The sequence below is a fragment of the Zootoca vivipara genome, chromosome 1 (genome assembly GCF_963506605.1).
Source record: "Zootoca vivipara chromosome 1, rZooViv1.1, whole genome shotgun sequence".
In the NCBI taxonomy this organism is placed as follows: Eukaryota; Metazoa; Chordata; class Lepidosauria; order Squamata; family Lacertidae; genus Zootoca; species Zootoca vivipara.
Genome location: NC_083276.1, coordinates 118837792 through 118859936, shown reverse-complemented (window position 1 = coordinate 118859936; position 22145 = coordinate 118837792). Strand labels below are relative to the sequence as shown.

Below are 22145 nucleotides of genomic sequence, written 5' to 3'. Positions count from 1 at the left end.
AGGCCCTCTGCCTGATTAACATTCTATGGCAGAAGAAAAGAATTTCAGTCCTCCTGTGTACCTACAATCTGAGAAGGTACCTTTAAATAAGGAAAGCAGCCTGAAAAACCACCGGATTCTAGAACTGCAGGTTTGGAAGGGACCCTGAGGGTCATCTAGTTCAACCTCCTACAATGAAGGTATCTCAATGAAAGCCAGCTCTAAGACCCACCTCTTTTGCCCTCAACCACAAGAACCCTCCACTAGCTCAATACACATTCACTGTGCATGCCAGGACACAAACACACACTATGGTTAATGTAGGCGGAGAAAGTAAGGAAAATGAAGGCATCTATTACTGAATGTATTACCTTGAAAGTGCTTTGGGCTTACATGATGGTTGGATCATATCTTCAATTCTGTTCTCCCCTCGCTCAAGCATTCCGTTACAATGCCACAAATAAGAGCATTGGTGAAATTTCCTTTTGTTCCATGTAAGCTATGCAATGTTTTCCCTTCATTTTAAGTCTTCTCCATTCAAGCACACCACTCTGTTAAGTCGCCAGTGAGCAAAGAGATTCATGAAATCTGACGAGAACATAAAGGGTGGGAAGCCCAGCTTAAATGTGACTTCAGACCTCAGGCAAGATTCATGAAGTGGCAATAATTTAATGGATAATACCTCATAAGCTCACTGGAGGCTTGACCCATCTCCAAGGACAATTAATGGCTATTAGCTTTACTGTAGTTAGAGCACAGCCAGGTTCAAAGGGCCTGCAAAGTAGCACTGTAAAAACTTTCAAGAAACGGCAATTTTCTAAATTTATGTAACACTGATCACTGTCTAGCTTTTCCTTGCTGTGTGTCAGGGTGGATTTGATTTAAATCAAACTGATTTAAATCACGATTTAAATCACGATTTAAATCACTAGTCAGTAAGGCTTGATTTAAATCATAGTTGATTTAAATCATAAAGACTAATTCTTGCTGGTATAACTTTATTATGCAAGTAGATGAAGATTTTTAGAATAACAACTTTTCATATTAGTTTTTTTATCCCCAGTTTAATAGGTTAATCATTCATATTTGGACAACTTTACTGTTGTACTTAGGAAGGAGAAAAATAATCATTACCTTAATAATAACAATTTAAATAGATTTATTCAACTGAAACAATAACATTTCAGCAAATGTTATTTGCTTAAACAAACATCCATGTTTGTTAACTAATTTGGCTAAACAAAAACAAAATATATATATTTTAAGAAACTTAGACTGTCAGCCCAGCCTAGACATGAAAAACTTAAATACTGTCCAAACAATCAGAAAAATATTGTTTCTATTCTATTCACTGAACTTCTTGAAACTTAGCACTGAAGGGGTTGCTTCTGTATTCATAGGTTTGTAGAACAATAGGATTAAGGTCTTTTTCTCAACTCTGTTCATGTTATAACATTTTTGCTGTGAAGAAGAGGCATGTGATCTCTGTTGAGTCAAATTCAGTTTTGAGAACTGCAAAAGTAAACCAAGCACCTGTGATAATATCTTGTAGGCAGAGAAACTGCCCAATAATCTTACAAAAACCTTTGGAAGAGGTGAATGGATTAATGGAATTTATTTACCCCATAAATTAAACATATACAACCTTATACTACATAATTAAAAAAACTAATCTTTATTTCATGATGGAATAACCTTTGGATGGTAATATTCTTTCCTCAAAAAGCATTTTATTTAAAAAAATCCAATTTAAAGCAAAAAAATCGATTTAAATCAAAAAAATCCGATTTAAATCAAAAAAATCCGATTTAAATAAAAAAAAATCCGATTTTTTTGATTTTTTAAAAAAAAAATCATTGATTTTTATCCACCCTGCTGTGTGTAGCATCTTATTCGAATCCCTAGTATCCACTGAAAGGAATTTCACTAACACTTCAGAATTTCTATTCATTGTTTCAGGACTGAACTTTCTACTCAGCTTATTCTACTAAAATCATCAAACACGTCTTGTCAAAGGCTTGTATTCATAAATAGCAACTGCCCTATTCTTATCACAGAAAATGTTTGTGAGATGTTACCGTTGAATCGTAGAATTGTAGCGTTGCAAGGCAGGAATCTGAACTAGGTTTATTTGTTTAGAGAGCTATCCTATGCATAGCCATCTGGGAGTAAGCCCCATAAAACAAATATAATTTAACCGTTCAGACCTCTCTCACATCATGCACTAGTTATTGCTGTGTACCAAAATCTGTATGCAAAAATGGAGTATGGTATTCAGGCTGGAAGGTGACAATCTTTCTCCCATATGGTACAAATATAACAGCTTGGCAAGTATATTTGGAACCGTGTTATGTGCTACACAAAATACATTTATGTTATCTCATAGGCAAATCTGTTTTCTAGATGGTAAGGACATTTGTGTGCAGTTAAGGCTTCAGAAATCTGAATTGATTGTACCAACACTCAGACTCCACAGCACTGGTTATGTTCAAGATAAGCAACCAAGTCAAAATCTATGTCAACTGATAAATGTAAAGACAGGCTCTGTTCCGTGTTTATCGTTGACTGCTGCTTCCTATAGACATGTATAACATTCCCTATACATATTTATTTATTAGATTTTTTACCCGCCCTTAATCTTGAGATCCCAGGGTGGGTTACAATGGCAATTTAAAATATGGTATTAAAATTCATGAAAAACAAGTTACAGTCAAGAGAAATTACTGGAGAGAGGGTTGCCAACCAGGTGTGCCCAGTTCACTGTACATGGATTGGGGCCTTTGTCTTACTTGGGTTCAGTCACCCTTGTGATCAGGTTTCCAAGACCAATGCTCTGGCCAAGATGCAACCTGTTTCAAGGAAGAACCAGAGGGCCTTCTGGCGGTTCCCTTGCTGCGAGAAGTGAGGTTACAGGGAACCAGGCAGAGGGCTTTCTCGGCAGAGGCACCCACCGTGTGGAACGCCCTCCCATCAGATGTCAAGAAAATAAACAATATACATAGCTGCCAAGTCTCCCGTTTTCCCCGGGAAACCCCCGTTTTTCCAGCTGTCCCCAGATGAAAAAACGGATTTTTTTTGTTTTCCCCCAGTTTATTCTGGCGTGGGGCCATTTTGGAACTGGGCGGAGCATGCTCAGAAGCGACTTTTGATGCTCCTCTGCCCAGTTCCAAAATGGCTGTTGCATTACTTCCGGTATGCTTCTTGGCAGATATAAATATATGACTTTTAGAAGACATTGAAGGCAGCTCTGTTTAGGGAAGTTTTTAATGCTTGCTGTTTTATCGTGTTTTTAATATTCTGTTGGGGGCTGCCCAGAGTGGATGGGGAAACCCAGCCAGATGGGCGGGAAATAAATAAATAATAGGATAATTTGTGTTTCCTCATTCCTGTTGGGCTGGAAACTGCAGGGCAGTAGCATCCTCTGACCATCAGCAGTGCTAGAGTTGCAACACAGCAGAGTTCCCCAAGCTTGCAAACTACTGTACTACGGTGGGAAGGGGAATAAGGTGCCTGGGAGCCCTGCCTGAGTTCCAGGCTCAGGAACTTTTGCATATGATTTTTATTGCGTTGTGATGTTATTTTATCATATTTCTAGTTTTGCATCCTGTTTTGTATAATATAGTTACAAGACAAGTGTGCTCTTAGAAAGGCTGGTGACAAATGTTGTTTATAAAGAAGCCTTAGCAAAGTAAAAGAATCGCAGGCACAATGCTGATTTCAATGGGAGGGTTAAGCAGATGCCCAACAGCACTTAATTGGCTGGATTGTGCCCCATAGTTGGAACCAATATATTGCAGTAAGTCAAATTTCTCTGCACTGCAATTCACAGTCCGTGAAACTCAGCATAGCAAACTTCATCTTAAGTGATCTCTGCCAATTTACAGCAAGGGAATACCTGCCCCTTAGGTACCTTATTGTGGCTGCAGCAGAAAATAATTCCCATGGGGTGTGGGAGCAGTGAGTTTTATAAGCTACCGGTATCTGTGTGCATGTGTGTTTTTTGAAGAAGAATATATCTGATAAGTAGAGTGCAGTCTTAGAAAGATTCCTTAGAGTAAAATAATGTTTTTATGTATGGCTCATCTCAACACCGCTGTGGTCTAAAATGTCATAAACATATATCTACTAATTTAATTCCAAACTCAACATTGACTCACAAATCAAAAGAATATTTTTGTTCAGTATCTTCCCTTAACTGAAGCACTGCAAAAGCTCTTCTTTCACAACCCATAACAATAGTTTCAGAACGCCAGGCAAAGTTTGCATACTATTTGAACTAATGGATAAATGTGAAAAGCCTGTTTGAAATTCTAGACCTGCTGTCCTGTCTTGTATACACAGTTCTTACCAATGACAAATACAAGCAAACATTTATTTATCGTGAATTTATGCATTTCTCATAAATGAGAACATGTAGCACTTCTAGAGAACTTTACTGTAAGTTGAGTAACATATTATTTTAAAACCAATCATTGATTGTTAAGGGTTTTCAATAGAACACTGATTTTAGTGATAAACGTCACAGCATTTGGAAATGATGATTAAAGGAACAATGTCTGACTTTTACTCTTTGCACAAAAAAAGCCAGCCAACCAGCTGCTTCTGAGCTATTCATGCCTCACATCATTTCCCTTGCAGCACTTAAAATATGTATTTGTTCCAGAACTGATTAATATACCCCACAACTATAGACCCAACTAGACATCACATAGATCTGCTATTAAGAACTGTGTGGTTTTTTTTTATTAAAAAACAAACTAACTAATTATCAGCCCCCAGTGGCTGGCCTGAAGATCATGTAAGTGGAGCTCTCTAGAAGAGGCCATTGAACTTAGCATCTGTACATGTCTTTTTTCCTCCAGTAGATCTGATAGCAGCCTTGGGAGCAGTGTGTGTATGTAATGTTTGGGAATGAGCACAGAGGTAAGGTTTCAAAACATTCTACAAGACTGCATCATCCACATTCTTCAAAGCAGCCACCTGGGGCCACTTAGTATAACAGAGACTGTGGAAGAACCTAGGGTAATCACGAGGTTTACCACATCCCTTCTAGTTTGGCTCATGGAAATGACTCGAGAAAAGGGTTTTGGAATTTCCATCAGCAAAGATGCTACTTTACAAATCACAGGCCAGTAGCACCACGTGATGTATGTAGCCAGGGCCGGCTCTAGGTAGAGTCCTGGTGGTGTGGGGCGCAAGGGCGCTGGGCCGGCAGGCGGGGCGCTGTGCGACGAAGCCGTTCGGAAGCCGTGCTGCGCGCTGCGAGGGCGGGGGCGCCGGAACGATCTCTGCGCCTCAGCGCCAGGGCGCCCGACCTGCTCAAGACTGCCCTGTATGTAGCCATTGTGAGGCTGCGCTGTTTTGAGGAACAACAGCTGAGGATATTCTTTCGGATACAGTACTCTTCCATGTGAAATACTCCTTACATATATGAAACTAGCAATTTAGGGAAAGGTCTCACCTGGACAAACTAGTTATGAACTAGTTTTGTTTACAACCCTGCATGTTTTGTGTGTTTTAATACAGTTAACCACCCTGTGATCCTTGGATGAAGTGTGGTAAAGGGGCCCCTGACCATCAGGTCCAGTCATGTCCGATGGTCGCGTTTGTTCGCAGACAGCTTCCGGGTCATGTGGCCAGCATGACAAAGCTGCTTCTGGCGAACCAGAGCAGCGCACGGAAACACCGTTTACCTTCCCACCCGAGCGGTCCCTATTTATCTACTTGCACTTTGATGTGCTTTCGAACTGCTAGGTGGGCAGGAGCTGGGACCAAGCAACGGGAGCTCACCCCGTCACAGGGATTCGAACCGCCGACCTTCTGATCAGCAAGCCATAGACTCTGTGGTTTAACCCACAGCGCCACTTGGGTCCCTAGTATATAAATGTAATAAATGATGGTGAAGCTACATCTTAAATGATACTGCCCCACAACAGATACATCTCGTGAGGCATCTGCTTAAGCTTTCTAACAATATATTTTGGTAATTCCACAACAAACGCCTATTGCATATTAATGCTGTTCTTAAGCCCCATCTCCACTTCATCACAGTCCAGTATCTATGCCAGAGGAGTTACAACTACATTGCTCAGGTCCAATCTAAATTTTGAGTGCCTTTTTTTTTTGCCTGCAACTAATTATGTACAAACTGATAGCACAAACAAACAAAATTTCAGCACACTATATTGGACAAATACTTTGCAGTTCCAAATCTGCTGGTAAATCATATAAACATTAGTTGCAAATCAGCCCCAGATTTACATGCATTCGATCCCTACTAAAATCAGCAGGGCACCCACAGTAACTGCACACTAGAGTCAACATGCTTTTTCCTTTTGATCTTTCTGTAGAGTTGCGCTGCTGCCAACCTCGGTGGCAATTCTCTGGCTTCCAAATATTTTGTTTACTGTGATATCCTCTCCAAGATAATTCAGCCAACATCTGCTTTGAGAGTAGATGAAACCTGCTTGGTTTAAATGATTTATCCAGAACATTAAGCCATAGCCAACACTCAACTAACAAAAGGGGCACTATTTTGGAAGGGCCGCACAACTTCTTTCATTATCTAGCTCATAAGCACCAACACTTCCTTACTGGCAACAAGGGATATTGTACAGTTAAGCTACTCCATTCCTTGCCTTCATAAGAGTGCAATTGCATTAAGGTTGAAAACAACACCTAGGGCAGAACCAAACCAAAATCAAAACCTTTAGCTGCTTTACAATTTATATGTGTGCATGCATATTTTAAAATTCAATTTCTAGCTGTTCAGGTTAATGGTGGTGAATTCTCCTGGTCTGATTCAGAATTTGGCTGAATTTGGAGATTGCTTTGTGCACAATCAAGGCTTCTGTGCCACCCCACCAACAACCTGACCTAGCTAAGAGGCTTCCCTCAGTTCCACTGGCATGGTATGCCTCAGGCTCCAGGCCCCAGACACTGCTTGAAAAAGGAACAACGGCACCTAGGATAATTTGCCAAGCTTTGCATTCCATCGCAGTCCAGATTCTTAGTCACTTTCATCCTTATAAAGCAGGTGGCATTTTTAATGAAGACAAATGGAAAGCATCTTCAGAATTTAGGCAATTGCCAGCTGTCACGCAGGCAGAAGCAAAGTTAAGTAAGCAGACTCCTCACCTTTACATTGTAGGGAATATAGTGCTTTGATAAAGCCTCGGGAGTATGCATCCACGTTTTGTCTGTAAAAGGAAAAGAAAAAAACCACATAATTTAGCCTTACTTTTTCATTTCTAGGCTTGTGTTCTTTCTGGGCAGGCAACACACCATTCGTAATCTAATCCCTAATAGCAAAAACATTACCCCAATAGCATTACACACACTCTCTCTCTCTCTCTCTGTTAAGAACTGCTTGCCACAAAGGATGTCAGGGTGGAGAGCTCGCGAAGGAACTGATGCAGCCATGTATTGACGCAGGGCTTTTTGCACCAGTATCTGCAAAAAGTCTCAGGATATATTCCTTAAAAAACCCCAAAAAACTACAGTAGGAATGCTTGCTTTCCTGATCAGTTCCTATTAACACTGTCTCCGCCTTTCCTACATTGAACATGCCTGCATAACCGTGTCCAGGAGTGGGGCTGGGGACATACCTGGAAGCATAAACCTTTTTGTGGTCCTGTTTCTTTTTCTGTCCTTTGTGGGATTCCCTCCCCATAGAAGTGTGTCTGGCATCTTCACTATATGGTTTTTGGCAAATGCTAAAGGCACACACCTTTGACACCTGAGAAGTGTTTTCAGGGCCCACCCTATTTCTGCACCTGTTTGTTTAAACTATTCTTAAATATATTTTAATGTGACTTGAATTGTCATAACATGTCATGGGGCCTGCCGGTTAAGGACAGACAGTAACAACAACAACAACAACAACAACAACAACAACAACAACAACAACAACAACAGATGTAGTGACCATTTTGTGTTATGCCACACCCCACATGAGCCACTTTGTGAATGGCGCCCACAAAGGTCCCAAAATGTTGGTAACTTGCTACTTTACAATAACCCTGTAAAGCGGGACAACATTATTATTCCCATTTTGCAGAAAAGAGGCGAGACTGAGGTAATAGTGTCTTGCCTACCACAATGGGGGGAAAACCTGCTGTGTTCTCTGTACTCCACTTAACTAGGCACAAGCTTAGCTATATCTGTTAAGTTTTCATAGAGCAGCTTCCATTGCTCTATAAGGAAGTTGCCCGTTGCTGTTCTGCTTTGAGGGAGAGAAGACAAGGAAGGAAGCAGCTATGAAAAGCATGTTCAATCTCTTTTGTTCACATGTAGCTAAAACAACAAACAAGACTTGCTAAAATAAAGCAAATCTTGACATGGTAACATTGTATAGAAACAGCTGGTTTATTTATGCACAGTGAAGCCCATTCCTAAGACTCGGATGTATAATATAACCAACCACTGCAAAGCAGAGTAAAATGTTTCCAGATTCACAATCCTTTCCACACCCTTTTCAACTAATCCCTGAGCCCTGAAAGGCATCCCAGACAGTCTTAACATGCTTTTGAAACATGCTTTGGGCTTGGAGATTGCCCGGTCCGTAGAGCATGAGACTCTTATTGTTTATTATTAATTCATTATCAAGATTTATATGCTGCCCTTTGTCATAAGATCTCGGGGTGGTTCACAGAATAAAATACAGGATAAAAACAAGTAAATAATTAAAACAAAGCAGCAAAACAATAACAACCCCATCCTTCCCGCAAACACACTTAAAATGCTGTAGAATAGAGACTCTTCATCTCAGAGTTGTGGGTTCGAGCCCCGTGTAGGGCAAAAAATTCCTGCATTGCAGGGGGTTGGAACAGATAACGCTCATGGCCCCTTCCAACACTATGACCCTATGACTTCAAAGGTTTTAAAAGGTTATGTACTCAACACGCTGGGGAGAAGTTTCAAAGAACTGTTTAAATCTGTTTTTCTGAACATATTTGAATGTACTCAAGTTTGTTTTATTTATTGTTTTGCAGGTTTGGGTAGCGTACTCTATCTATTTCTTCTTCTTTTAAATTAATAAAAACCTGAGTCACCTAAATTAAAATAAAACAAGTTTCATAATACAGTATGGAATATTAGCAGGTTGACTGAGACTATTGTAATATTATGTTCACTCGAGAAATCTGCACTATTTTGTTCCTGGACAGCTTATTATACTTCAACAGCAGGAGTTAATTGCTTTATGAAATACATTCTCATTCTACCCCCACTGCAATTCTTTAAAAATACAGTAAGTTCTTTAATAGAGCACTTAAAATGAAGGGGGAGGGGAGAATCTCTAGACAGCAGGGGAAATCAAATGAAAGAGTTTATATTAAATAGTTGTGATTATTTACTTGAAAGACCACCTGCTGCTGTAAAGACTTGTAAGATCACTTAGATCATTTGAGGGAATTCTACTTGTGGTACTGCCATAGGAAAGTGACTCAAAAATCAGGAATTTTCCCACTATTGCTCCGTTTCTCTCTGCCGTACGTGAAGCAGCGACCACCAGTTGCTTCAGTTGAGTTGCCTTGTAAAGACATACCTTTTTGTCAGGATTTCTTTGAGGGGACTTTGCTTTTATTTGTTTGAATTCCCTAAATTCTTGTTTTTATATGCATTTACACTACTTTTTTGTATGAACTGTATTATTTGTAAATTGCAATGGTTTTTTATGTAAAAAAACATAAGGCCATTTATAAATGTTTCTAAATAAAATAGGTAATATAATCTATGATCTGGTCTTTTATTTGGGTATTGTTAACAGCAGAAGAAAAAGGCTATCCCCTTTAATATATATAACAGCCATGCATAGGAGAACCCACAATAACTAAGAAATGGAAAGGTTATCTGTAGACATAGCTTATGAGAGTTAATGTATTTTCAAAGCAACAGGAAAACACTGCTGGGAAATTCATGACCCCTGAGGGAAAGACAGTACAAAATGAAGTTTAATTCAAGATTATGTAAACGAATCCTTCAATGACTGTATTCAATTTAATAGATGAATGGGTTTGACAATAACATCCGGACAATTGTGTTCCTTCACCCATTTCTCTTAAAATTAATTTTAAGCAGGGTTTCACAGTTCACAACTTTAAAATAATAAACAGAATGCAGTTTTCCAAAACAGAATAATCTAAAACAACCAATATTATGATTGCTTTCCCTACCCAGACCGCATTCTTAGCTTCCCATAAAAATCCATAATGGTAAAAGTCTCAAAGTAGGACCTCAGATGATAATTGAAACAGTAGCTAGCAAGATATCTAAACGTCACATTAATCTGTACAGACATGATCCAACAAAAACGCAGCGCTTTGAAAACTCATTCGTTTCAAAGGAAGAGATTTAAGTAGATACTTAACACTCCCTTCGTGGAACTAAAATGTAGTTAACTTGGCTAGGTTTTTCGCTCAGATCAGTACTTTATTACGGCCATAGGCCCATATCAAGATATCAACACAAAACAATGTACATCGCACAACAGAACAAAACAAAACAAAAGTAAACAAAATCAATTCCATTCATAAAAACCCTATCCCTATAAGTATTCTAAAATTACAATTACAAGGTAAAAAATATCACTTAGATCATCTGGTCACCACTATAAATCAAACATTAGGGCAAAAAATCAATAATCATAAAGTAACCCATTTTTCCTCTTGTAGGATAGAACTGCAATCAGGTATCTAGCTACAAGGAGTGATCTACTTGGCTCATTATCCTGTAACAGATATGTTAACTGGGATTCCGAAGTCTTATCCAAAGTTTCAGATATTAAGGGGGATAAAAATCTGGTCCGAGGGACCATGTGCAAGGGGCAACAGAATAATATATGATGGAGGGATTCTATGGATCTGTTGTCACATGCACACAGAACTGAACTCTGGCCTTTCGAGAACCTGTTATTCACAACATTGCAAGGAAAGACATTAAATCTTGCCTTAATAAAGGCAAACCTATGGGCCGCGACTGATAGGGATGTCAAATAAGATGGAATCTGCGGGGAGGGCACTATGCCGAGGTTCGATGGTGAACAGGTACCACTTCCCATTATGACATTTTGCTGGAGGTCCATCTCCTCTAGTTTTTGCTTGAGGGTTCTTTTAGCTGTGGCAAGGTCTAGTTTCAACAAGTCCGAAGGGGACAGTCCATAGGACACAATTTTAGTATAGATCGATTTTGCTCAGGGACTAGGAAACTCGTCTCGCCAAAGACATTGAATCAAATAGCGATTCGGAAGCCTGTACCACAGAGACAGCCAATAGCATAGAATACGCCTCCAGAAAATAGTTTCTAGAGAGGAGATTTTTAATTCTAAGCGGATGGCTGAATTACTGACACACTGAGGCAGTTTTAATAGACGTCTCATGAATTGATTTTGGATTACCTCCAAAGGCCTTAAATTTACTGCGGCCCCCCATAGTGGGGCGGCATAGGTCATTGTCGCGATCACTTTGTTGTTAAATACCTTCAAGGCGGATGGAACGTGGAGAGCCCCGTCAGAGAAGAAAAAGCGCAAAAGCGCGAAAGAAAGGGCTTTGGCCTCATTTAGGGTATATGCAATATGTGCTTTCCAACCCATATTGTGTTGGAGATAAACTCTTAGGTATTGAAATTTAAAAACCTGTTCGATAGGTTTCCCGTCTAGTTCCCACTTATATGATTTTCGACTTTTGGAAAATATTAGAACTTTGGATTTAGATTGGTTTATGGTTAGAAAATTGGATTTACAATATGAAGCAAAAATTTTGAGTGCCCTCCTAAGGCCAATTCTCGAAAAAGAGAGGAGCACTGCATCGTCTGCGTAAAGTAATAGTGGGCAGCGGTAGTTTGCAAGGCGGGGGGCGTGGATGGTTATTTGGGATTCAGCTAAGGGTGCCCTCATATCGCTAATGAATAAGTTGAAAAGAAGAGGGGGAGGTTTTTCGCTACTATTTTTAAAAATGCAAATTGCTGTAACATTGTGGATTAAGATATAAAAGAAACCAATTAAGCTAGACACCAATGTTGCAAAATACCGTCAAACCTCATGGCTTTACCTGGTCCATCCCTAAAATACCGCTTGTTGATTTATTTTGCAGATGCAATCTTGTCTTGACTGCAGTGGAACATCAGAATGAAATACAAGAGGCTGTTCATTGGGCTTTTTGCTCACAGCATTCCCATCTTGGTACCAAACATTAGCTATATGGCATAGCTGTGCCATGTAAGGTCTTCTCTTCAGCAGAAGTGCAAGATTTCAGTACCAGTGGAAGAGCAGTAGGTATCCTTTTTATACCAGTGCTGGATAACCTCCCCAACATTTCTTTTCCCATATAGACCTGATATAATAATAATAATAATTTATTATTTATACCCCACCCATCTGGCTGGGTTTCCCCAGCCACTCTGGGTGGCTTCCAACCGAATATCAAAACCAGTGCAGCATCAAACATTAAAAACTTCCCTAAACAGGGCCGCCTTCAGTTGTCTTCTAAAAGTAGGGTAGTTGCTTATTGCCTTGACATCTGCTGGGAAGGTGTTCCACAGGATGGGTGCCACTACCGAGAAGGCCCTCTGTCTGGTTCCCTGTAACCTCACTTCTCGCAATGAGGGAACCGCCAGAATGCCCTTGGTGCTGGATCTCAGTGTCCGGGCTGAATGGTGGGGGTGGAGACGCTCCTTTAGGTATGCAGGACCGAGGCCGTTTAGGGCTTTAAAGGTCAGTACCAACACTTTGAATTGTGCTCGGAAACGTACTGGGAGCCAGTGTAGATCTCTCAGGACGGGTGTTATGTGGTTCCAGCGGCCACTCCCAGTCACTAGTCTAGCTGCCGCATTCTGGATTAATTGCAGTTTCTGGGTCACCTTCAAAGGTAGCCCCACGTGGAGCACATTGCAGTAGTCCAAGTGAGAGATAATATTCATAAACCCACTAGTACGGGAAAATCTCAATAGTGTAAGCAGAGCAGATAATATATGAAATACCCAGATGATCTAATCAGTGTTAGAAACTGAGATCTGAAAGTTAGGGGCTAAATGGCACCTTAAACCTAGGTTATGGGTGCAACAACGGAATATCTAAGTGCGCTTTCTTATAACAAGAATACAAAACTGAAAATGAATGAACCACTGCTAAAATATTATGTTCATTTTTCACATGGTCTGATCCTTCCCCTGCCCACCCCCCTAATATTCTTAAGCGGGTCTCTTCTCCATTCTTCAGAAAGTCGCTGGAAGTGGGGAGGTGGGAAAAGGTCCTCCTTTCCTTCCACTCTGCAGTTTTAATCTGAAATCTTAGGCACAGTACTGCGCCCAGAGCTCAGAAACTGTCGCAAAATGTGCTTGGAACAATGGGAGTTTCGAACAGTGGACGTACTCACTTCCCTATACTATAAACGAAAACCTACTGGCAAAATCTCTTTTGCAGTTTGTTGCCTTGTACTGAAATGCTTAACCCTCTATGAGTTAGAAACCTTCATATCAGCTGAAATCTGTGGCCTGGAATAATGCTAATGGATGCATTATGTTCTGGTCGCAAATCACATGTAATGGGTAAAACAGGAATCCTCATCTTCCCTACAATGAAATTCATGGAACACCCACCCATCCACCCACCACTGCACAACTTACTTGTAGTACTTTTGCTTGCACATTTCTGGAAAGACCAAGTAGAAGTACGTGGCAAACTGTGCAACTATACCCTATTTTGAACATTACAGCTGGTGGCTCTTGTAAGGAGAAGTAGTTGAGAGGTGTCCTTCATTATGCACTTAAAATTATAATAGACGTTTTTGAAACCACAGTAGCAAAATGATTACCCATTTTTTCTAGGGCATCATGGAAGATATTTGTAGCACATAATTCACTTGTTTATCTGTGGACATAAATTGACTGCTAACTATGTCAACCTCACAAATAAAGTATATACCCCTCTTCAAGCATTATGATTATGTGTTATGACAACATACAAAGCGGTTGAGCAGCTGGAGTGAGCATGCTAGATTCACTGCATCATAATTGTTCCATAGTCCCCTATTTCTGGAAGGTGACTGTATGAACCAGAGGGTCTACTGTTTTCATGGAGGCTTCCTCTACAGTTCAGGACCATGGGAAATCAGGGTTATAAAACACAAGTTATCAGCACAGAACTTTGATGTTACATGATGCAAATCAGGGTTCCAGTTTAATCTTCAGGTATGCATGGGCAAGTTCCACAATTATATATATAGAATTTAAAAATAATTTTCAAGGAAGTGTATTCAGCTGGCATTCCCAGCAACGATCCTTGAAAGACATGTGTTCATTCTTTTGCCAGGATTCTGAAAGCCTTATCTTCCCTGTGCAGAATATCTGCCTCCTTTATAAAACACCAGCCTTTATAAATGGATTTATGAGGCAGCTTATTAAAACGACAGAATGCTGTTAATTCAAGTATTGGCAATCGTATATCGGATTCCTTGCTCATCTGTATATTTAGTGCTGCAAGGTTTTCAAAGGAGTCCGTAAGCCTTTAAAGACTTAGGAGCTTGTACTGGCGAAATGAAGTAATGGGCTGACTGACATTTTCAAACATAAAAAATATGTAGCTAAGGAAACTGGGGGGGGGGGGGGGAAAGTTGGTTTCATAACCTCGATTCCTACTGTGAAAAGCTCCTCAAGCCTAGGAGTATAAGAATGAATGTAAAAGGCATCCCTTGTCAACCTCTTCTTACGTTTCTGAACTGAAAGTTGGTGAGAGCTGGCATAGTACACGTCAGGTGACAGAGGACCCAGCTCCCACGACAGGTTGCCAGAAACGCAGAAGACAAGGAAAAGTCCTTACCATCTGTCCCCCCCCCCCCATTATTTACAGAGAGAGGTTTGGGAGTGCAGCCTCTTGGAATAATGGTGTTGTCTCGAGTAAATCTCCATCCCACCCCCGTCTCTCCCACTTCCTCATTCTTCAACAGCACCACCCCCTCTTTGAGCTCTTTGCTCTCCTACTTTCAAGGCTCACCGGGTTCTGGGAGAGGGTGGGGGTCTGGAATGTTTTCCAAAGACACTGTGCCCACCAGCTGTCGCCCCCTGGTTCTTCCTCTTCCTACTCCTCATCTCCCATTATATCCCAACTTTTCCCCTGCATCTTCCTCTGAGCTGTGACCTCCCGCAAACCCCTGTTGTAATTCTGAACTGTCTTCTTCTCCTTATCTGGAAGGGTCAGGCTGGGGAGGCGGTCTCTACCATTCCTCCTCTGTCTAGTCCCTGACAGCATAACAGTTAACAGTGTGAACTGTGATTCAGGAGGCCCCCGGGTTATAGTTTAGCTCAGGGGTTGGCAATGTTTTTTTGGGCCGGGCCGGTCCACTCCCCAACAGATCTCTTGGTGGGCCAGAGCATGCACCCACGTGCACTCAAGCTATTTCCGGTGCTCTTCTGACCTGGAAGATGACTGAGGTTGGTGAGAGCTGCTTTGAATATTCTATCCAAAGCGTGATGTTTGTGCTAAACAAATAGTGCTGTTACTCTCTAAGTTGGCCTAAAGTCCTAAAGTTTCTACAAGAGAGAAAAAGTCGTTTCCCTTCCATATACTATACTTTCTATAGATTTCATTCAGCCGATGGAACGTTCTATTCCAGGCATAGGCAAACTCGGGCCCCCAGATATTTTGGGGCTACAGCTCCCATCATCCCTGACACTGGTCCTGTTAGCTAGGGATGATGGGAGTTGTAGTCCAAAACATCTGGAGGGCCGAGTTTGCCTATGCCTGATCTATTCACTTTGGAAGCCCAGGTCTTATGACAGTTATGATGCTACACTTCAATTTTTAAAAAGTTATCCAATGACTGTTAGGGGACAGGGCCTTGTGCGGGACCCAAAGTGCAATATTCCCCTTGAGAAAAGGGCAAAGCAATAACTCATATTCTCATACAGTTTTATAATCAATGAGTGACACCAGACATGCACACACACACACACAACTGGAACCAAACCATCCACATGACCCGGAAACATATTCTGCCCTAGAAGTGTAGGATGTTTCCATGCTCTCAATAATATTCAGATTGTGCATCTGTCAAGCCTACTAAGCATGACAGAGAAAGGGGGGGGTGATTATGCTATTCATGAAAGTGGAGGCTGAGTACTTTGTACATTTCCTCTAAAGTATGCTGTGCCAATATACGACACAGTGATTCCATAAATCCTCCATATATATTATGGATAAATGAAAAATCATATAGAAGATGCAATGCTTGGGCTGGTGCTTACCAATTTTGCAGTTATGTTAATTTAGCTTAAATAGTGAGAGCCTATCCATATCCGGCAAAGGGCTTCACTCATCTAACTAAAAAGTCAGAGAGATGATTATACCCTTGATTGCAAATCCCAGAACATGTCAACCAGTGGAGTCAAAGTGGAAGACTAGAAACGGTTTCTAACTAAACATTAAAGTTCTGGTTCTCAAAATTCTGATGAGAACTACTAACATCGCGTTGGAAGTCCAATGGCATGATTCACAACTTAAAGGCAATAAATGAGTGCTTCCATTTATTCTCTCTCTTGTCTTTCATTGCCTTAGTTGTGGCCATCATACCCTAAAAAAGGAAGAAGATGTGCCACACTTTACACCAGGCATCCCCAAACTGCAGCCCTCCAGATGTTTTGGCCTACAACTCCCATGATCCCTAGATAACAGGACCAGTGGTCGGGGATGATGGGGATTGTAGTCCAAAACATCTGGAGGGCCAAAGTTTGGGGGTGCCTGCTTTACACAGTCTGTATGTTTAGAAATTGGCAATTTCATTACCAGCCCATTCAACAGCAACTGATGTCTATAACTTTCTTTCTTATGCCATCCAGAGCATTAAACTTTTTTACTTTCTCTATTTTCACAAATGCTTGTCATAAAATAAAATAAAAACATCATGGTCTAACTTGGATGTCTGGAGATGCACACCTGTTCATAACCCATAATGTTTAATAGGCAATAACTTCAGGAGATTATATTTAGGACTTTAACTTGCAGTTGAGTTCTGTGTGGCTCAGGTTTGCATACGACTGCAATTTCTCAGTACTGCACCATCTGTAATAGGCCAATACCTCAAACCTTTATAATTTAATGTCACTGTGAATATCTTCCACGTTACAAGATCTAGTCACCTGTAAGCGATTATTGCCTTCATAAAAGGAGCATCGCCTCCCTTCCAATGTTAAGCAATCTAGCTCTTCTTTTTGGACAGCTGTCTCAACACTGAACTTTGCTCTTTATATGATTATGGCTGTCATTGGTATCTTTATAATCAAGGAGAGCATGCTAGAATACAGGACAACATGTGATTAATTCATGGCTGCTTTGACTGTCGATAATCACTCAGGACTCAAGAGAATTTCAACACGCCGTTTAAATCCTCATCCATAGCCAAAGCAAAGCCTAAGCCAGGCATCCCCAAATTGCGGCTCTCCAGATGTTTTAGCCTACAACTCCCATGATCCCTAGCTAACAGGACCAGTGGTCGGGGAAGATGGGAATTGTAATCCAAAACATCTGGAGGGCCAAAGTTTGGGGATGCCTGGCCTAAGCACAAGTAACCATAAACCAGTTAGATCATCCCCTGGCATCTTGTATTGAATGGGAAAGTTGCATTCCTGGCTGTCATTACCATTCAGAACCAAGAAAATCATCCTGCATTAAGTTTTCTAATCCTCATTTAATGTCATTCATATTGATGGCAAAAATTCAAACAACACAAAACTTCATATGCTAAATATGCAGTATGTGAAAATGTCTCCTTTTTTTGGCCTTAAAACCTTTCTTCTCATTTTTAAATGATTTTAGTCACCAGTGCCAGAACTACCGTGGTGTGGTTCTCGAGGTCCAGGAAAAATCTGTAAAAGGGATGTCTAGCTATGGAGGCCACCTAAGCCTTCAGTGAAAAAGCTGGATCCAGAAGCACCCACAGACTTCCGACCTGCTCCTTTGAGAAGCGGGTGCCACCCTGGCCAGAGCAGGCCAGTTTCTCATACATAGGAACCAGTCTCACACATTGCTTCTATCTTAGCAGGGTTCCAGCTCAAAAGGTCTACACTTAGACCAACAAAGGAACCTGTGTGTCTTGTGTAAGGATGGAGACACGCTTGGATAATAGCTGGATTTTATATTTTCAAATGAGGGCACTGATTTGTATTAGGATTGAAGAATACAGGTTAGCATTAACTGCACATTCCTGTCCCCCATTCCCTTCCCTCTCCTCCTTTGGTGTAGCTGCAAGGATTTCGGGAGCATTTGCTTCTGTTTCCAACAAACAGTAGTTAGTTTTATGATTCTAGTTACAGGTAGGTAGCCGTGTTGATCTGAGTCGAAGCAAAATAAAAAAAATCCTTCAGTAGCACCTTAAAGACCAACTAAATTTTTATTTTGGTATGAGCTTTTGTGTGCATGCACACTTCTTCAGAAGTGTATCTGAAGAAGTGTGCATGCACACGAAAGCTCATACCAAAATAAAAAACTTTGTTAGCTTTATGATGGTTATCTTTAGCCTTATTATCAATAAATCAGATTTTATTCGACCGTCAGTCAGAAATAAACATTTATCCATACAAAAATTATAACTTCTTAACAACCAAATTAAACTTAAAACTTAAACCGACAATAAGAAGTAGGCTATACATTTAGACCTATGTCAATGCTGTCAATTTTGACTTTACGACGCTTAAGGGCCAGAAAAAGAAAATTGGCCACCAAGGAGGCTGTTGTTCCAGTAAACTTGTTCAGCAGAAACAAAACCTGTCTTTCTCTGACTACAGGGCTAAGTTGGCCTAGGACTGGAGCTATGAGTTTTTGTCTAAGATCTGCATAGAATGGGCAGATCAAAAGAATATGTTCAGTTGACTCAACCACTCCCAGGGCACAATGACAAAATCTCTGGGCATTTGGGACTCCCCTGTACCTTCCCAACAATACCGCCAATTCCAGGACATTTAACCTAGCAGCAGTGAGGAGTCTACGGTATTCGACATAGTGGATTTCCGCAAGATAAGGGGCTGGTGTAATCTGAAATATCTGATCCCCCAAGAACACCTTAGGTTTCACAAGGGCAATGTCTTCTTGAGTCTAGCAATGCCACTCAAGCCTTATTATTATTATTATTATTATTATTATTATGTGGTTAGCTTTAACTGAGATTTATCTGAACATGGAAGGATTGTAAACTGGGATTGGAAGTTGGCTTATTTGGATAAACCACTGTTACCCTGGTTCAGACATAATCACAAGCAACAGTAAGCTGGGAAAGGAAGGGAATGCTTCCCTCTTTGTTGCAACAAGAGGAGGAGAGGGATTGTGTTAGTGCCTGAGCCTCCGTTTCATTCACATAATAGTACACCGTAGTTTAGTGTTATAGTTGAACAGTGTGATTTGATACTTCAAAAAGAGAAGCAATTTATTTTTATTTTATTTTTTGCCTTTGTCTCAGCACTTTGGCCAAATCTGATGCAGCACTCTAAAGTCAGAGCAGGTAGGAGGTCATTTTTTTTAGTCTACACCAGATGCATTTGCCATATGGACTGTATGTACAAGGCGCAATGAATGCCACTGCTTTATAGATTTACGCAACAAGGAAGAAGAATTTTTTCAGAAATACTCTAATGGTTCCTCATTGCTCAAACATTTTACAATCTTTGAAAAGAAAATGAAGCATAAAAGGATCCCCCCCCTCCCTGCCAGAAATACAAACTCAGCAGCCCAAAAGCAATTACTGGTATGTTCGTTACTATTCATGAGCCCCAATAACATAAACAGATGTTTCATTTTAGCTCATGGATTTAGCCCCAGGATCAGAGTTCAACACACTAAGGAACTGGATTCATGAAAGTTAACTTTCTTTTCCGCAATAATAAACAAGAAATTGAAAACGGGCAAGAAAGTGAAAATATAGTAAAAGGCGAAAGATTTATACGATCTGAGGAGAAGCCAAACTTCCGGTTTGTCGCCCGATCTGGCCGGCGGGGTTTGTCTCGAGCTCCGAGACAGCCCGGCTTCGCTGAGGGGGGGGGGGAGGCTGCGAAAGCGCCGCAGCGCCCCAAAAGAGTTCCAGATCGAGAGTTCTGGAAACAAAGCTCCGGCGGTGCCCCATTTTTTAGCGACTCCCCGATCCTCTGGTGAGCTCTAATAAGAGTCCCGGAGAGAAAGGGTTGCAGTCGCGGGGGCCATTTTGGAGAACAGCGTTACCTCAGCGAAGTGGAGCTTCGAGTCCGGTGGTGGTGAGCGGCAGATTCTTCTAAATTTTTGATTTGGAAAAACCCGTGAGTAAAGTTTGAATATATAATATTGGACTGTAATTCGGTAATCGGGAGTAAGGGGAAAAGAACGGAAGTCACCTTCTCCCACTGATTGATACAAGAAGCAGTGCAATTGAAATGGCGACCAGTCTAAGCGAAAAGCAGCTTATTATATGAACTCCTTCAGAGACTAAATTTAAAGAATTACCTCCGGTGGCAGGGTGAAGGAGAGAGACTTATTTTAAAGCTGATATCCCCTGCACCTTAGGAAAGGGAGAGCTTCTCCCTGCCCTGAAATCGGCAGCCCGGAGAGGACGGTAAGCTGATTGTGAAGATGGATGTTAATAAGGATTTGATACTTAAAAACTTTTTGATTGAATGTTTGAAACAAATTTAAAGTTGAAGTTAGATACTACGGACAATACACAGTTTCCAGTTTGGATTTTGCAACAATATATCTCTTTTGTAAACACCCCCTGGCTCTCAAGCCTCGCACCATCCTCAGCAAGCTGGAACAATGGCAACAAAAGACTGCACATCTGCGTTCAAGGACAGAGTGATAAAACTCTTATGGGAACTTAGAACAGAAACGTACAAGACTCAGCAACAATTGTTGGAAATAAATCAAGATCTACAGGAGCTCAGAGAACGGGACTTACCAGAGGAAAAGGAGCAAGATTTGCAAAAAGAGGACTTGATTAAAGAAGGAACACAAGAATTACAGGAAAAGGTTTCAACCGAAAAAAAGGCACAAGACGACGAGTGGCCGTATGAACTGAGCGATGGGAAAAAGGAAAATTTAAAGAACAAAGATGGATCAGAGGAGTCAATGATGCAAGAGCTACAGGAGAGACAGAACACCCATGAGAAAAATGGCCAGCAAAGAAGAAAAGAAGACTGGGGAGGGGGAGACAGAGGGGGTTGGTTTTTGAAACAGGTTAGGAAGGGGGTGGGTTGAAGGAAGACTGAATATCAATTATTGAGGACAGATAAAAAGGACTGACAACTGGACTGACGACTTTGGAACTTACTGGACGGGAAGGGAAAGGCCGTGATCGGGGCGGGGAGGGGGAAAATCATGATTTTTAATTTGTGCAAATAAGAATAATAAAGAGGAGCTTTGGAGGATAAAAAATAGGCAGGTCAAAAATAAAAGTAACGAGCAGATTTGTTTATGAAAAAGATTTAGAAAGATCAAGCTAGTTTGATTAAAGAGGACTTTAAAAGTGGGACAGTTTTTTTTTAATATATAATATAAGGTTAATTTTTTTTGTAGAAATAGAATGGGAATAAGAATAAGAATACTGTTAAATAAGAAGCGAAAATGGAAATCGGGATAGGGGGGAGGTTGGGGAAGTCATTTTTCTTTCATTTTTCCTTTTTTTTCTTCTTTCTTTTGTTTTTCTTTTTTCTGTTTGGAAATTGGCTGGACGGATGCCCCCCTCTTCGTTCCCTCTCTTGGAGTCTCCCGGTGGCAGGGGGGGATTCGGGGGGGGAGGGAGGGGTGGGGGAGAAACCCAGCCATAAAAGGAAACACTGCCGGCTGCCTGCCTTTCGGGGGTCCCTCTGGTGGGAGAAGAGGGCCTTGGGAGGGTGGGTGGAAGCCAGTGGTAAACATGTAATGTAGTATCTTTTGTTTTTGTTTTTGTTTTGTATAAAATCAATAAAATATAATAATAATAAAAAAAGAAAGTGAAAATATAGGCAAACTTCAGATGGAGTGTGGGCACACTTTCCAAGGATTTTCAGTTAGGATGTCTTCTCAAAGGGATTGTGAAATCTTGGTTATTTATTGCCCTTAATTGTGGCACTCTTGTGCCTGGGCTGCCTCCTTCTGGGGGCATTTAGAACGGGCTGGAGATGTACTTGAGTTTTAGGCAGCATCCTGAAGAAACCTTGAGTTGAAGAGCATCTAATCAACA

The 22145-nt window shown here is 40.9% G+C and overlaps 1 protein-coding gene across 5 annotated transcripts in view; it reads right to left on the bottom strand.

The window, feature by feature from the left end:
- GULP1 (GULP PTB domain containing engulfment adaptor 1) overlaps positions 1-22145 on the bottom strand; it is a 176839-nt gene that overhangs the window by 58833 nt on the left and 95861 nt on the right. For all 5 annotated transcript variants that reach the window (XM_035135828.2, XM_035135821.2, XM_035135805.2 and 2 more), the window contains one exon: positions 7117-7178. In XM_035135828.2, the coding sequence (XP_034991719.2) occupies positions 7117-7178 (62 nt within the window). The remainder of the gene's footprint in view (positions 1-7116; positions 7179-22145) is intronic.